Below are 18,124 nucleotides of genomic sequence, written 5' to 3' on the forward strand. Positions count from 1 at the left end.
TCTTTGTGTACTCAGTTTAAGGAAGAGTTGCAACTTTGTACTGCTATTGAAGCTGAAAAATGTAGTAAAATTGGAAATACTCAGAGATTAGATAAAATTATGGTGAGAGAAGCAGTCGTTTGTTCTATGTTGATGATACTTCGCTGTGCCGATGAATAGTTATCAAACTGAAGCATTAGCTCAATAATTCTCCACAAATGTTGCCTGAGCTGTTGAATGTATGCAAAGTTCATTTTTTTAATCTGTCACTGCCTTTCTCAAAGCCAAATGTTGTCAGTTGTTTGCATATGGAAGCACGGGTGGCACTGACATTGAGAATATCGTTGTGTGGGTTTCCATTCGACTGCTTACTGGAATAAGCTGCTATCATTCAGATAAACTTTGTTAAATGTAGAAATAAAATATTCAAACCGAAACCACAGTTTGGATACAGTGGCTTCCCGTTACTTGGGGTAGTCGTTTATGTCAGACAACTCTTGAAGAACAAAAACTAATTGAGAGAAAAAAGCTGGGATTCTCTTCATTTATTTGGGACACTATGCTGCTTAATTGGGCAGGAAACAGTTGCCGAACAGTTTCTAACTAGTGTCAGTTGCATGCACATGTGTGGCTTGTAGACACTACACCATGCGTAGAGCAAGCAGTTTTTAAATAGTATCAATTGTGTATGCTTGTGTTATGTTATCGATTTGGGCCAACGGACACTGAATTAAAAAAAAAATATTTTTGGTAATTTTGTTTTTCTTTATTTTGAGTTTTAAAACTTCGGACCCTTGCTGAGATGCCATGAGAAGATTTGGCGCTAGCCAAAAAAATTACCCTACTGGACACTGGATAAATTCCTCCATTAATAACTTTTATAAACTAATACAGTTTTATGGTACTGCAGTAGTGGTGGCAGTGTTCTAATTTGTTCCATATTTTTAAATACATAATTTGTTACTCAGTTAAACAGTAGTTCATCATTTGTATATACTTTTTCAGCTGTTTCCATGAAATTTTGGATAATTGGTCCCAAATGTACTGGTTCTGATGTGCCCTAATTAAGCAAAAGCTACTGCATTATAAATATGTTTATAAAATATTTTTTTAAATCAACTAACTCGACCAGGTCTTTTGAGCCACCAATCAACCAATCATGTGGCAGCAAATCAATACGTAAAAGCAGGCAGACACAGTCAAGAGGTTCAGTTAATATTCAAACCAAACATCAGAATGGGGAAGCAATGTGATCTAAATGACTTTTATCATGGAATGATTGTTGGTGCCAGATGGAGTGGTTTGAGTATCTCGGAAACTGCTGATTTTCACACACAACAGCCTCTAGATTTTTACAGAGAATGGTGCAAAAAAACTAAAGAAACATCCAGTAAACAGCAGGTCGGTGGACAAAAATGTCTTGCTATTGAGAGAGGTCAGGGGAGAATGGCCAAAATGCTTCAAGCTGACAGGAAGGCAACAATAACTCAAATAACTACACATTACAACAGTGGTGTGCAGAAAAGCATCTCTGAAGGCATGACAAGTTGAAGCTTGAAGTTGATGGGTAACAGCAGCAGAAGACTTCACTGGGTTCCATTACTTTACTTATTGTAGTCACTGAGTGTATATTTGACAGTGAGATGGATTTCAGCAGGATCAGCCCTAAAAGTAAACAGCTTGAAAATGGTGGGTTGGGATAGCAGGTCTATGACCTTAACCTGTTATTGCGGTAACAAATTAGTTGACAAATTAGTTCCAAAAATCAAGGTATAACACAGCAGCTGTCACTAAGTTACATCTGAGTCAATGATTTGGTAGACAGAATAAATGCAGTTGTGGATCCTATTGTATAAGCTTGGCTATTAGGGTTCATTGCCTTAAGTAAGACTTGTGGTAAATATGGTTTATCTTGGCATTCTGCTAATTATTTTCTTTCTTGTGTTTTCTTTCAGAATCAACTACTGCATTCTAACTTCGATCTATGGAACCATTTTGTATACCCCTCTTCAGCATTTCCTTCTGCACCATCTCCACATGATACCCGGTAATTATATGTTGTTAATAATATATTCTCTTGAGCATTACATTTGTTCTTGTGCTTAAATTATTTCTTAAGCTTAACCTTGAAACTCTCTACAAAGTAAGCAGACATCCCACCCTGCAAAAACTCATTTCAAGGAGGTAGCACCCCTGCCCCTCCCGCAACCCCATATTCTTCTCCAAACCCCCCCCCCCCATCGACCTCCAAGGGTGTATGTAATACTTTGTTTAGTGATTTTGTCTAAGCCAAGTTTGGTATACGCAGAAAATGTGACATTAAAATATGTACTTATATTATCATGTTTATTCTATTACAACTTTAAGCAAGTCTACGGGGAGTTTGGCCTCATCACGTAGGACATCAGTAGAGTAGCTCCTTAGCAGCTAGCCAGCTAGTTTAAATAACGTTGGCTATGCTAATGAACGAATGACACCTGCTAAACTCACCTCAACATGTCTTTTACATTTTAACCCACCATGGGCAATAGAAAAGTCACTGTTGCAAACAGTGCAGCGAACAACACTCATTATTTTTGAGGTCGACTGTAAAGCCCGCCCACAGAGAAAACTGATAGGTCTACTTAGCACGAAGAGAGACCAATCAGGATGCTCGCTCTCGCTGTCCCTCTCAAAAAAATCGATTTCTGGGATATTGTACATAATTTCCGGGCGTCGGGGAGCCGCTATCAATATGCAGGAGACTCCCGGAACTTCCGGGAGAGTTGGGATGTCTGAGTAAGTAATATTAACCACATGAAGAGCATTTCACTGATTTTCTAGGTAGATCATAAAATGTCAGGTTTAAAGCACATTTTTGTAGAAATTTGAGCTATATAGAAAGCCTTTGTCCAGTTTATGATAGCTTTGGAAACATGAATTTGCAGTCTTGCATTCTCTTTGGAATTCAACTATGTTAAATTTTAATCTTTTTGCATCTACCTGTGTCTATGTGATAAATTTCGTAAGGCACCATATTATTAACAATGCTGCATTTGCAATGAGCGTTGGTTCAAGTGAATGAGTAATTCAGTCTTTCAAACTAAAGGGGAAAACATGAAATCAGGTTGGTTTGACATCAAAATGTTTCAGTGCTTTTATAAATTCTGAGACAAAAATATGATTAAATTGGTAATAGACTGGCATTCAAGGCCTTAAAATATCTCAAAACATTTAAGAGAAATTACTGTTAACACAAAGCACAAGCGTTGCTTGGGTATTTAGAAGTCACAAGGAGCCTGTTTGCTAATTGCACTCTTAATAGTACAGCTAAGTTTGTCATTTATTTGTAATTTAATTTTTTTGTATGCTTTGTTCTTTAATTAGTACTGTATTTTTGCATTTTTTGTTTTTACTAACAAGTTAGTATGCTGCTAATGAATGAAGCTTTGCAGATTTGTATTTCTCTAACATTTTGAACAATCTGCAAAATCAAAATGAATAAAAATAATTAGTTAAGAATAATTATTTTGACATTGTGTTTAACCTGATGAGATCAACCATTGTTTTTCTTCATAGAACTAGGAAGATTGAAAAAGATTGATCTTATGGTCCTCAGTTTCAGGATAAGCCAAGAGTTAAAAGGCCTTCTTTTACATTTTCTGATTCAACATGTTCCAGTTGATTAAAGGCTCACTGTGCATTATTAGCTTTACAGATTTTAATTTCAGGGGATGGAGTGTACTGTGTAGAGGAGTAGACGTTATGTTACCAGAAACATTACAAATTATTCCCATCATTGACATAGAATTCTTGAATAAGAGTTAATATTGTGACACCACCATGGAACAAAATTCATTTGTACTGTTTTGTTGAGTGGAGACCCAGTGTCTTCTCTGTTTACTTAGCAGACTCAATGTGAAAGATCTAGAGATTGTCTCAATGAAACCAAGTTTCTGTTTTGTTTCTGCTGCTAATGGCCTTATCCTTTTTACAAAAAGCTATGCACATATCCATTCAGTAAAAGGAAAATCTCATATGAGCCATACCATGCAGTTACTTAGCAGTGACTTCAAATAGCCAAACAGTTGCATAATTTATATGTGGCTCATTCCTGCTACTCCAATTTCCAGCCCCACCTGGCTTTGTGCTTTCAATCAAGAGGCATTTTAGCTGGATTGCCCAGAATAGTATTTCTGTTTTCAATGCAGACCCAGTAAAGTACTTCTGTTTTAACACAGAAAGGTTATCAGAGCTCATTTAAATTACCTGGCCCACAAATTTTGTGGATTCTATTTTCCTGAACACAGGCTAGATCTGGCAAAATGTATCACCCTTTTCCTTTAGTGACCGCCTTAAATTTGCCTCTTCAATGTTACTAACCAAAGAGTACAACCAATTTTAACTGATACTATGAACGTTTCTGCTAAAGCTAGGCTAAAATCACTATTCCTCTCATCTTTCTTGTTTGTAATCAGTTGTTATTTAGGGCTGCCCTATTTGCTTAGGAATTAGTAGTAACTACATTTTAAAATATTGTGCAGGATGGTTTGCGACATACTGAGAATGAGTCAAAAGTCCTTTTTAATATGAGGTTCTATTTATTTTTAAGTGTAAACATGAAGTAGGTTGGCTAGGAGATGCCAAGGCTTGCCTCAGGATTGGAATCCTATTTCAGTTCATTAGTCTTGGGGTACTTGAAATTCCTGCTAGTACAGAGTTTTGTATCATAGCTGTTGGAGTTAAAAATTGGACAATTTCAATAAAAAGTACTATTCTTAATTCCATCTTTAATTTAAATTCCATCTTAAATTGGATTGTCACTTCTATAAAGAAGTTATGTTACTTTTTAAATGGCTTTTAATTTCTGCTGTGATGCATTTTTATTGTAAATATGACATGTTAAAGCTTGCAAGTTATCTGCATAATACTGATAACAAATTTTTGGAATTTGAAACAAAAATAAAAGACATTAGGTTAAATTCTATACTGCAAAACCGTCCGTTGCCACAGTGTTAACATAATAATGTGAATGTTATCATTTTATTTAAATTTTCATATCCATGTTAATGCTAAAGATGGGTTGATTATTAATAGGTGTGGCTGATTAAAATGGTGGTTTAAAAAAAAGTCCAAAAAAGACATAGTTATATTCAGAATTAAGAGATAATTATCAGAAGTTTTTGGTCAAGAAAATTTTTTAAAAACGCAGGGACTTTGGGTCATGTTTGTTGATTTTTTTTTCAGGTCTCTGAAATAGAATAGTGTTACATTTGTACACAGACTTTTACGGCTGTAATACAGGTCCACAATCCCTTATCCAAAATCCTTGGGGCCAGTTGCATTTTGGAATTCAGAATTTTTCGGATTTAAACCCCCCCCCCCCACCGAGACCAAAAAACACGTATGCTCAAGTCCCTTATTTAACCTGTCTCAGTGCGGTGGACTTTAGGACCCAGCAGTGCACCAAACCTATGCACGTCCTCCTGTATACTTTAAATCATCTCTAGATTACTTATAATAAATTTTCCCTCTAATTTTTAGTAGTGTGCACAAAAATCTTAGGTTGTGCATTTTTTTTTCCTATGACAGAAGTATGTGCGCACTGAATGCACACATGGGACAGTTTATGTAGGTTTACAAAATACTTGACATAAAACTGCACAGAATAACAACAAAATAACATACATATTTAAGTCACACACACGAAAAATGCTGGTGAACACAGCAGGCCAGGCAACATCTATAGGAAGAGGTACTGTCGGCGTTTCGGGCCGATACCCTTCATCAGGACTAACTGAAAAAAGAGATAGTAAGAGATTTGAGAAGGGGATAGGGAGATCCAAAATGATAGGAGAAGACAGGAGGGGGAGGGGATGAAGCTAAGAGCTGGAAAGTTGATTGGCAAAAGGGATATGAGGCTGGAGAAGGGAGAGGATCATGGGACGGGAGGCCTAGGAAGAAAGAAAAGGGGGGGAGCCCAGAGGATGAGCAAGGAGTTATAGTGAGAGGGACAGAGGGAGAAAAAAAGAGAAAAAAGGGGGAAAGAAAAAAATCATAATAATAATAAATGAGTTTTTGATTCTCATTAACATATCCAAATGACATTCACCTAAACGGTTTCTCAGCTTGTTTTTGAGTTGATTCATTAGGCTAAAACCTCGCTCACAGGCCACACTAGACGCAAGAAAGGTTCCCCCAATGTCCATCAACTGTGCAAGGTCGCAAAACTGTTCATTTTGAAGTATAAATGCCACCATTTGAGAAAAGTTTGAAATCAGTTTGGATTTAATTTTTTCTTGTATGGAAAATTTGAAATCATGAAACTAACTATTACAATATTTTCAGCTAAAAAATCATGATATTTTAAACATAAGGCATTAACTTGTTCATCGCCAAATGTAAAGTCACAATTCACAATTGCGGAGAAATCAAAAGCTGACCATTCTTGTACCTCAACTTTGATCTCCTCTGAGTTTGATCGTTTTCGCTCTCGCTCATCTGCACTTAACCGTAACATGCGTAGCACTTCTGTAATGGGTAATGATGGGTTCTGTTGCCTGAGCTTTTGTACACCGTCGAAATACGATTTACTTGCCAAATGACGCTTCAAAAAGTTAAGTTTCCAAATATCATCCCACTTCTTTCCACTAGCAAATTCTCCAGCAACTTTCGCATCATGACAATACAAACCGATAACTCCAGTTTCTGAATCATACATAAATATTTCTTGTAGCTGAAAGTTCATGACCTCATGAGCTTTCGGTGTAACATTTTCTACTATTTTGTTAAGCCATTCAACTTTAAACAAATTTGCACTTCTTTTGCGGTTCACGCCCTTCACTTCTTTTGAATTCGACATAGTGAGTCAATATTTTTTCCAATAAAAACTTTGTAAGCTATCTACAGGATTTGAAACAGATCTTTGTAAACTTTACAATATGAACACTGTCCGCCAAACATGGCTGCCACCGTGATGCAGCTGTACAAACCAGGCACAGGATAGGTGAGGTGATGTAAGTTAGTGACGTGAATTGTGGTATTTGAAAAACCGACTAACATGTTAACAAAAACAGCTAAAAGATTATTTTCAATAAGTATAATTATTAACTACTACATTATTTTAGGTAACTAACTTTTTGTGCGCACATTAATTTCCTTTGTGTGCTGGTTGAAAAACGTGTGTGCACGCGCACAGCTTAGAGGGAACTATGCTTATAATATCTAATACTATGTAAATGCTATGTAAATAATTGTTATACTGTATTGTTTAGGGAATAATGACAAGAAATTTTATTTCCAACAAAAACATTCAATAAAACATAAAAATATACAGCTTCAAATGAACCGAATCAAACACATGGTAAATGACTTATTGGAATAAATGTAGAACGTCATTGCCACTGTCACTATAAAACTTCAGTAACTTGTCTTTCTGTTTATTTAAATCATATACAGTGGTAGTTCCAACACTATTTTCTTCAGTAAGACGCCACACAGACACACCACGATCAAGCTTCTACAATAACTCCACTTTCTGCGTTATTGATAGAGAAGATTCCTTCTCTTTTTCTCATTGTATCTGCAGCTCTTTTTGACTTTTTCACACTGAAATTAAACACAAAGTCAACAGTAAACACAAAATATCAGCGAACAGAAAATGCACGTGTAACCAGTACGAGCGCTGAGCCACAACTGACGTCTGGCGGCCTCTGCTAGTGCTGCCACGTCACATCTGAGTGATGTCTGCCGTTGGTGAGAAAAACTTCGGTTTTCGGAGCTTTTTGGATTTCAGAATTTCGGATAAAGGAATGTGCACCTGTATTGAATATAGATAAACAAAAATCTTTTTGCACTTGAATAGCTCGTTCTGATAGTATCCTTAACATCAATATTGCGTTTCTTGTACCTTTGTCTTTCACAAAACCACATTGTTCCTCACCTATTTCAACTTGTATCTTACTTTTAGCTCTTGTCATCAAAATTCTCAGAAGTATCTTGGTGATATGACTCATTAAACTTACGGTCCTATGTAATTCACATTCTATTGCTCCAGGTTTCTTAGGAAGAGTGATAAATACTGGTTTTTTTCATCTCTTCTGGTATTATTCCGGTCTCATAAATGTCATTGATTAAATCAGTAAGTTTTTTAATTCCATAATCTTCAAGGGCGATAATTTGTTCTATTACTATTTCATCAGGACCTGCTGCCTATCCTTTCTTCATCTTATTTATTGAATTTTAAAATACTTGGACCTTCAATGTTTTTCTTAATTTCTGGTTTTTTGCCTCGGTTGTCTTCAAACAATTCCTGAATATACTCAGTCCATCTGTTCATAATCTCACCTTTTTCCATGATAATGGTACCGTCCTTTGTTTTCAAACATCCACCAGAAGAACAGAGGAGCTTTTTACCAGCGATATTCTTGATTTGTTGATGTAACCTTTTTGGATCAGTAATAGGGATTCTTTCTATTTGCTGGTTTAACCATTCTTCTTTGGCTTTTTGACATAAGCTTTTAACTTTTTTATCTAAGGACTTATATTCTATAGGATTTGCTTTCTTCCATTAGATTTTTGATTTCATTTGTCATCCATTTATTCTTTGTGCTTTTTTCTTTTTTAGGAATCGCTGACTTAGCTGATTCTACCAAGGCATCCTTTAGAGAGTTAAATTTAATTTCTACATGATTGCTATCATCTTCAACAGACTTTGACTTTGAAATTTTTATTTCAAACTTTTTTATTTCTAGACTTTGAGATCTACTCCTTACTTCAGTTGTACATTTTTGTCTTAAGTTTTCTTTAATTAATTGCAAGTAGTCAAGGGATTGTTCAGGTTTTTGCTTCTTTAGTTTTTTAAGTTTTACTTTTACATGACATACTACTGGGTTATGGTCACTATTACAGTCTGCACCTGGATATGGAATAAAACCAGAAGAGATGAAAAAATCAGTATTTATCACTCTTCCTAAGAAACCCAGAGCAATAGAATATGAATTACATAGGACCATAAGTTTAATGAGTCATATCACCAAGATAATTCTAAGAATTTTGATGACAAGAGCTAAAAGTAAGGTACAAGTTGAAATAGGTAAAGAACAATGTGGTTTTGTGAAAGACAAAAGTACATGGAAACAGTACAAGGAACTCAATATTGATGTTAAGGATATAATCAGAACGAGCTATTCAAGTGCAAAAAGATTTGTTTGTTTTATCGACTACACAAAAGCATTTGATAAAGTGAAGCACAATAAGTTATTTGAAATATTACAGAAAACTCGATCTAAATTGGAAAGACCTCTGCCTAATCAGAAATCTGTACTGGGAACTAACTGTTGTTGTAAGAATAGATGGAGAAGTGAGTCAGTTTTCGAAAATCAAGAGAGGCATTACACGAGGGTGTGTTTTCTCCCCTGATTTATTTAATGTGTACAGTGAAACAATATTACAAAAATAAGAGACATCTCGGGAATCAAAGTTGGCGGTGAAAACATCAATAATTTCAGATATGCGGATGACACTGTGTTAATTGCAAGTACGGAGGAAGAACTACAAAACTTAATTGATATAATTGTTGAAGAAAGTGCAAAAATGGGTCTATCTATTAATTACAAAAAGACAGAATATATGGTGATATCCAAAAAGAAGGAGAATCCTATCTGCAGGCTGAGAATAAACGGGGAGGACCTAAAACAAGTACAGAACTTTTGCTACTTAGGAAGCTAGATGACGTCAGATGGCAGGTGTGACATGGACATCAAAAGAAGAATAGGGATGGCAAAAGACACCTTTACAGAATGAAGAGTATACTGACCAATACTAAACTAGGCATGACAACCTGCCTCAGAGTACTGAAATGTTACGTTTATCCAGTTATGTTATATGGCTCAGAATGTTGGACAATATCTAGTAACATGAGGAAACGAATTGTAGCCACAGAAATGTGGTTTTTGAGGAGGATGCAAAGAATATCCTGAGCGACATGAATATCTAACAAGGATATCATGAACAGAGCAAACACAAAAAGAGAAATAATGTATGAGATCATGAAAAGGCAACATAACTTCATTGGACATGTGATAAGGAAAGAGGAGTGAGAATGCATGGTAGTTATGGGAAAGATTGAAGGGAAGAAAGCAAGAGGAAGACAAAGACAAATGATGGAGACAGCAGCCAGAGAATTGGAAATGAATACTAATGAATTGATCCACTTGATCCGAAACAGGAGTGTGTGGGCCATGGCAGTCAAAGCTCAAACTGGGCATGGCGCCTGATGATGATGATGATGATTGAATATCGTCTGAGTTACAAAATGGGAAAGTGGGATTATCCCAGACCAAGTGTTCCCATCTTTTTTTATGCCATGGGCCCCTACTATTAACTGAGGGGTCCGTGGACACCAGGTTGGGAACAGCGTCCTAGGGGCAGGATGTAAATATCTCTCTGTATTTTAAACTCAAAATACTCTGCAGATGCTGGGGTCAAAGCAACACTCACAACACGCTGGAGGAACTCAGTAGGTCGGGCAGCATCCATGGAAACAATCAGTCAACTTTTCGGGCCAGAACCCTTCGTCAGGACTGAAGAGGGAAGAGGCAGAGGCAATATATAGAAGGTGGGGGGAGGGTGGGAACCTCCCTAATGGTTCCGCCTCCTTCTACTACCCATTGTGCTTTCCCCTATTCCTCCTTCACCTTTCCTGCCTATCACCTCCCTGCTTCTCCTCCCCCACCCCTTTACCTTTCCCCCTACTGGTTTTTCACCTGGAACCTACCAGCCTTCTCCTTCCCACCCTCCCCCCACCTTTATCGGGCCTCTGCCCCTTCCCTCTTCAGTCCTGACGAAGGATTCCGGCCTGAAATGTTGACTGATCGTTTCCACGGATGCTGCCCGACCTGCTGAGTTCCTCCAGTGTGTTGTGAGTGTCTCTCTGTATTTGCTCCTTTGTAGTTATTGGTTACATTGAAAGTGATATAAGGTGAAAGAAGTCATCCTAGTTTTTAGGCCTCAGAAACGTGTCCTGGATATCACAACAAAGGCAAAATGCTGGAGGACCTCAGCAGGCCAAGCAGCATCTATGGATAAAAGCACAGCTGACGTTTCGGGCCGAAACCCTTTGGCAGGACCCAACATGTCGACTGTGCTTTTTTCCATTAATGCCCCTCCTCCCCTTCTTACTCCATCTCTAATTTTTATTTTTTTTTCTCTCTTTCCCTCTCACAATAACACCTTGCCTGTTCTCCATCTTCCTCTGGTGCTCCCCTCCCCGTTTCTTTCTTCCAAGGCCTTCCGTCCTATGATACTCCCCCTTCTCCAGCCTTGTATCCCTTTTGCCAATCAACTTCCCAGATCTTAGCTTCATCCCTCCCCCTCCTGTCTTCTCCTTTCATTTCGGGTCTCCCCTTCCCCCTCCCACTTTCAAATCTCTTACTATCTCTTTTTTCCGTTAGTCCTGACGAAGGGGCTCGACCCGAAACGTCGACTGTACTTCTTCCTATAGAATCTGTAGAAGTTGTTTTTGGCTGGTAACTTTTAAATGACACCAAAAGGAAAATAAATTGATAATTATTTTTAGAGAGTCAGCAAAAACATTGATGGACTAAATAGGTAATTTTGGATTCTAAAATTTTATAATACTGACAAACACATTTGACCTGAAATTTTAACTGTTTTCTTTTCTACAGAAACTGCCTGACCTGCTGAGTGTTTTCAGCATTTTCTATTTCCTTTCTAGTGTAAACAGTTTTTAATTTTCATTTATGATTCTGCTATTCAATTGTCAATGAGTTTTTGCGATCAGTGCATTGATTGTTAATCCTGTCATTTATCCCTGTTGATGATTATGGTAAAGAAATGTAATCTTGCATTTTTAATAATGTCAATATTAGCACAGTCAATCTGTGGTAATTTACAGGTGATTTACTAAAGTGAGTGCAATAACGACAGTGGAACATTGGAATCCATATTATTTTGTTTTAATAGATGTTAGAACAAGTAGTGCTTCTGGCTCAGCTTTAGTGACCCATGTTCAACCTTGACCTCTGGTACTGTCTGTATGGAGTCTGCACGTTCTCTTTAACTGTATGGGTTTACCCCCAAGTGCTCCAGCTTGCTACCACATCCCAAAAACATGTTGCCTTTTAGATTAATTGGGTACTGTGTATTGATAGTCATAGAAGTCTATGGTAGGAGAATCGAAGTGAAGTGGATGACGATGTGAAGAAGATTAGGTTACAGAGAAGTATGTGGAAAAACAGCTTTGGGGCTGTTCTGATAAATCAGCATTGCTCAATGAGCCAAATGCCTCCTTCTGTGTTGTAAGAAAATCTGAAATAAAAAAATATGGAGATTAAAACAGAAAAAAAAATCATTTAATATGTGATCCTGTTTTAAACAAAGTAGAAATACATTGTTTTTGGAAATTAATAGCAACTGTTGGACATTTCTAAGTCAAGTAGGCCTAATCAATAACTCTGTGTGATTGTTCAAGATAGTTTGCAGGTATCACTGATATGTTTTGGAAAGAAAGCTCTCCTGTACCTCATGCTAAGTTACTCTTGTTTTTGGGAGAAAGTTCCAGGCTTTATTCAGTGAGAGCAGTAATGACTTGGTTGAATATTTTTCATTCAGCCAGAACTGTATGATTTTATATTCCTCAGTTTCTACCCATGAAATTACTCACTTGTTTGTGTTTTCTATCATTTCCATTTTTCCAGTTATTTCTCTCCCTTGGTTTTCAATTTTTAGCATCATCAATTTTCAAGTTTAAGTTTATTGTCATCTGACTCTACATATATACAACCAAATGAGACAATGTTGTTCAGGACCAGGTTGCACCCACAAATATATATCTCGCACCAACACATAAAACAAAATTTTACCACAAGTAAGTTAATAAAATATAATTCAAAGTGCATGTAGTGCACAGCACAGGTAAACAGTACATTAAACAGCTCTCTGTCCTAGTAACAAGACCTCAAGGGTGGCAGAGTATTCAGTATTCTCACAGCTTGAGGGAAGAAGCTGTAACCCAGTCTGGCAGTCCTAGTTCTGTTGCTCTTGTACTGCCTTCCTGATGATATTTGGTCATAGAGATTGTGGGATGGGTGGTAGGGATTCTCAACAATGCTTTAGGACCTTGGTATACAACCCTGTCAGTAAATGTCACAAAGAAGGAGGAATGAGACCCTGGTGATCCAGGTGTTCCTTAGTTGAGAGGAAGGGCAAATACAGGGGTAATTTGTTTTCCGGCTGTCTGATTATAGAGGTCAAGGAATTCTTTGACAGTGCTGTCACTGTTCCAGGAACATTGATAAAGCTCAAAGGAATTTCTTAGCCTGAGCTGCTTCATGAAAGAGATTGATTTGAGTTTTGTGTCTATATGTTAACTTTAATTCACTTATGTGTATGGTCACCTTGGTTCCTTTTGATATCAACTTTTTCCAATTTCAGTTGAGCATAAGGCCCACCACAGCAGATTAATTAATTAACTTGCGAATGTTTAAAAAATGGATAATAAGCACAAGATTCTGCAGATGTTGGAAATTGAGAATAACACACAAAATGCTAGAGGAACTTAGCAGGTCAGGCAGCATCTATGGAAAGGAATAGAGTTAATATTTGGGACCGAGATCCTTCAACAGTACTGGAAGCCAGAATAAGAATGTGGGAGTAGAGGAAGGGAGTTACAAGATCAGTAGGATTACTGATCAGAGGGATCAGTACCCCTGATTTATGAAGTTGCTTCTTTGAAATAGATGGGATTTTATGACATTTGATATTCTGCACTGAAGGAAACTTTCATGGTCTTTTGTATGAATCTAATGTTCCTTTTTTTAATATTATAATGTAAATTTGGGCAGCAGAGTGGAGATACTTCAAAGGTGGCGTAAGGCGCTCCTTCCCTCTGCTAACACACACAAAATGCTGATGGAACTTAGTAGGCAATACCTATGGAAAAAAGTACAGTCAACAGTTAGGGCCAAAACCCTTTGGCAGCACCCTCCACTAGCCTGCAGGCCACCCTTGGGCAAAGTATAGCATCTGCCTCAGCTCTCAATCAGGGTCACGTGAAGCCATGGAAGCAGGTGGTGAATGGTCATATGAGTAGATAGTGCTTATCACAAATCCTGATTATGCGACCGCTGATGCTAGGTAGACAATCTCTGAAGAGTATTGATAATGGTTGGAGGCACCCGTCTTGTACAAATACTGCCCAGAAGAAGGCATCAGCAATGCACTTCTGTAGAAAAATTTGTCAAGAATAATTATGATCACAGACCATGATCATCCATGTCATATGATGAATGCAAATTACCTAGCAACCCACAATGTTCAGAGGTATTTCAGGGTAGGAAATAAATGCCAACTTAGTCAGTGCTGCCCACATGATCTTGAATGAAAGAAAAAACAAGTTTACTTCTATTCCAACGAGACAAACTGGCTTATTAGTTCTGTTAGGCAGGACCATTGTGGTCCATAAGACCATAAGACAAAGGAGCAGAAGTAGGCCATTCTGCCCATCGAGTCTGCTCCGCCATTTTATCATGAGCTGATCCATTTTCTCCTATTTAGTCCCACTCCCCTGCCTTCTCACCATAACCTTTGATACCCTGGCTACTCAGATACCTATCAATCTCTGCCTTAAATACACCCAATGACTTGGCCTCCACTGCTGCTTGTGGCAACAAATTCCATAGATTCACCACCCTCTGACTAAAAAAGGTCAGGGAGAAATTTTGCTGTCAGATTTGCCTATTATGAAATTGCCTTTATAGTCCTGGAGTCTATAAACTTATCAAAGTATAATGTCAGGCAACATGGAAAAGGAGAGGATTGTTTAAAAAAAAATTTATTCTATACTACCAGATATTTATTTGTTTATTGACAAACAGCACAGAGTAGGCCTTTTGGCCCTTCAAGCCGCACCACCCAACCACCCAGCAATCCCCAATTTAATCCTAGCCTAATTACGGGGCAATTTACAGTGACCAATTAATCTACCAACTGATATGTGTTTAGGCTGTGGGATGAAACTGGAGCACCCAGAGGAAACCCACTCGGCCACGAAGAATGTACAAACTCGTTACAGGCAGCAGTGGGAATTGAACCCAGATGGCTGATACTGTAAAGCGTTGTGCTAACTACTACGCTACTGTGCACCCCAATCATTTGATTTACATATACAAAATTCTGGAGGAAATCAGCATGTCAGGCAGCATCTATGGAAGGAAATATGTATGGATTTTTTTGCCTCTGGTTCCATATTTTGACAGTCTTATTCTCAGTTTTCATGAGAAAAAAAATCAAATCTAATGCCATTAAACTGGAAAGAGTGCAAAGGAGATTTACAAGAATGGTGCGTGGACTCAAGAACCTGGGTTATAGGGAGGGCTTGGGCAGGGTAGGACTTGTAATGCAGGAGACTGAAGGATACCTTAAAGACATGTATAAATATGAAGGGCCCAGAGAAGATGAATGTACATGGAAAAGGGAACGAAATACTAGTAGGTATAAGTTTAAAGTAAGAGAGGAAAGATTTGAGGGGCAACAACTTCATACAGATGGCAGTGCATATATGTATTGAACAAGTGGATGAGGCAGGCAAAATAACATTTGAGTCATTTAGATAAGTACTTGAATAGGAAAGGCTTAGAAGGGTATGGGCCGGACAGGAGCAAGTGAGACTTGTTCATTGGCCACAAAGGTTAATCAAGACCGAGTTGGGCCCAGGGATCTGGTTCTGTGCTGTATTGTTCTTGCTTTAATTTTACTCTTATTTTAACTCAGTGTTTGCCTTGCAAGTAAAGTACCATGCAGGCTTGTGAGCCATCTCGGGCAATGCATTTCTTTAGTAGGAGGATAGATACGACAGTATTCCCAACAGTTGTCATTTTGGCTTGTAGCCTTTCCTCTCCTTCAATCTCAGAAGTTTTATATAGGGGCATGAATACAGTAATTGCATGTCTGTTTCTGAGAAGCACTCTTACTCATGATTGATTTTTACATTGTCATGATATTCTGTAGCAGTACAATATGACTAGTTTGGCATTGTGAAGTGATTTTTTTCCCGTAGAGAAATAAAAATGAAATATCCTCATCTTCTGTAAGTGAGACAGTAGAAACAAACACATTTTGCAATGGTTATTGATTTAAATAGATGTTTTGCTTAAAATTACTATCAATATATTATTACTACGATTGCCTTTGTAGCTGTTTCTAAACCACATACTTATGTAAGTTATTGAGTTGTAAAGCACAGAAGTGGGCCGTTTTGCCCTCCATGTGCATGTCAATATTTTTCCCCATCACCACTTAAACCCATTTCCTCACAAGAGAACCATATCATTTTATACTTTGCTTATCGTGTCTGGTCAAATGCCACATATGGCGTGATTGTATCTGATTCCTCCACCTCCTTTGATAGCACTTTTGCAGATGTCAACAATTAAAAAAAAACTTTCCCCTCACATCCTCTTTAAAACCTATCTCTCTTTTTAAAACTATACCTTTTTTTAGAATTAAATATAATTCCAATTTAAAGAGAAGAAACTTCCTCATGGTGTGGGAGCAATATTACTTTACATTTCCTATACAGGCAGGGAAGAATAAAAACATGACGGTTAGTCATATTACTTATTTCAGATGGTAGTATATTTAAGCTTGTATAGCAATTTTTATTGCAAGTGTAGATCTTTTTATGCAGGGATAGATTCTGCGATGTAATGCATGTCCAACTAGACATAGTAAATTTTGAGAAGACATTTGAAAAAGCCTTTTTTATTGTGTTGGAGCACCTTGTTATTGTTGTTCCTTTCTGCGCCTTGTGGCACATCAGGCGGCAGCCTGTTTTTTACGAGGCTGAGTTGCTAGCTTTACTCTCAACCCAGCACGGATGGAAAGCGTGCAAGGAGCCTGCTGGATTTGAACTCGGGTGCTCGCCTTGAAGTCTGGTGAGGATGCCACTACACCAGTGGCAGGCTAGCACCTTGCTAATGCAGTGTCGTTGGTTGAGTTTCATTGATCATCCACCACTTCTGTGTTTCTGAGCAAAAATGACAATGCAACATTCTTCAGCTGAATGCTGTGGGATAAAAGTCATCAGAGTTGGTTTGCACCATGAATTCTATTCCTTTGATGCTGGCTGCACCTCCTTGATTACTGTCTTGTGTTGAACCTGACTCTTAACAGTAGTGGATTATACCTTGTTTTATTTAGAGATATGGATACACTATTGTATCTATTGCTGCAATTCTAAACCTATCTTCCCAATCGGGTTAAGTTATTCTAATAGTTGGGTGGATGGTCTCCCATCCTGTATGGGCTCCAGCTCATCCAACAAACTGATTGTCAAATAATTATCCTGATGTCTCTAATATCTGTCTTCACTGAAATGCATTAGCTCTTGCTTCCTCTAAACTTGGGTCTAAATATTTGATTCAATTTTTAAACACTTCCATGGTTTCACAACTCTCTCTGCAGCATCCTGCCCCCTCATTTGTTCGTTATGTGCCGTGTTGTATGACGTGCGTGATCATGGTCTTTCCATGACCATGAATGTTCTTGGCAAATTTTTCTACAGAAGTGGTTTGCCATTGCCTTCTTCTGGGCAGTGTCTTTACAAGACTGGTGACCCCAGCCATTATCGATACTCTTCAGAGATTGTCTGTCTGGCATTAGTAGTCACATAACCTGGACTTGTGATATGCACCAACTGCTCATATGATCATCCACTACCTGATCCCATGGCTTCATGTTACTCTGATTAGAGGGCTAAACAAGTGTTACACCTTGCCCGAGGGTGATCTGTAGGCTAGCAGAGGGAAGGAGTGCCTTACACTTCCTTTGATAGGGATGGATTAGATTAGATTAGGTTATGAGGACACGCAGTCCTTGTTTATTGTCATTTAGTGATGCATGCGTTAAGAAATGATACAATGTTCCTCCAGTATGATATCACAGAAACACAAGACAGACCAAGACTAAAAAACTGACAAAAAACACATATAATTATAACATATAGTTACAACAGTGCAAAGCAATACAGTAATTTGATAAAGAACAGACCATGGACATGGTTAAAAAAAAAGTCTGAAGTCCCGATAGCCCCATCATCTCGCGCAGACGGTAGAAGGAAGAAAACTCCCCCTGCCATGAACCTCCA

At 37.9% G+C, this 18,124-nt stretch overlaps 1 protein-coding gene across 3 annotated transcripts in view; it reads left to right on the forward strand.

Annotated features, from left to right (window-relative positions):
* LOC134337415 (protein strawberry notch homolog 2-like) overlaps positions 1 to 18,124 on the forward strand; it is a 186,344-nt gene that overhangs the window by 53,501 nt on the left and 114,719 nt on the right. For all 3 annotated transcript variants that reach the window (XM_063032390.1, XM_063032393.1, XM_063032391.1), the window contains exon 3: positions 1,935 to 2,026. In XM_063032390.1, coding sequence (XP_062888460.1) covers positions 1,935 to 2,026 — 92 coding nt within the window. The remainder of the gene's footprint in view (positions 1 to 1,934; positions 2,027 to 18,124) is intronic.

This window comes from Mobula hypostoma, chromosome 24 (genome assembly GCF_963921235.1).
Source record: "Mobula hypostoma chromosome 24, sMobHyp1.1, whole genome shotgun sequence".
Lineage (NCBI taxonomy): Eukaryota > Metazoa > Chordata > Chondrichthyes > Myliobatiformes > Myliobatidae > Mobula > Mobula hypostoma.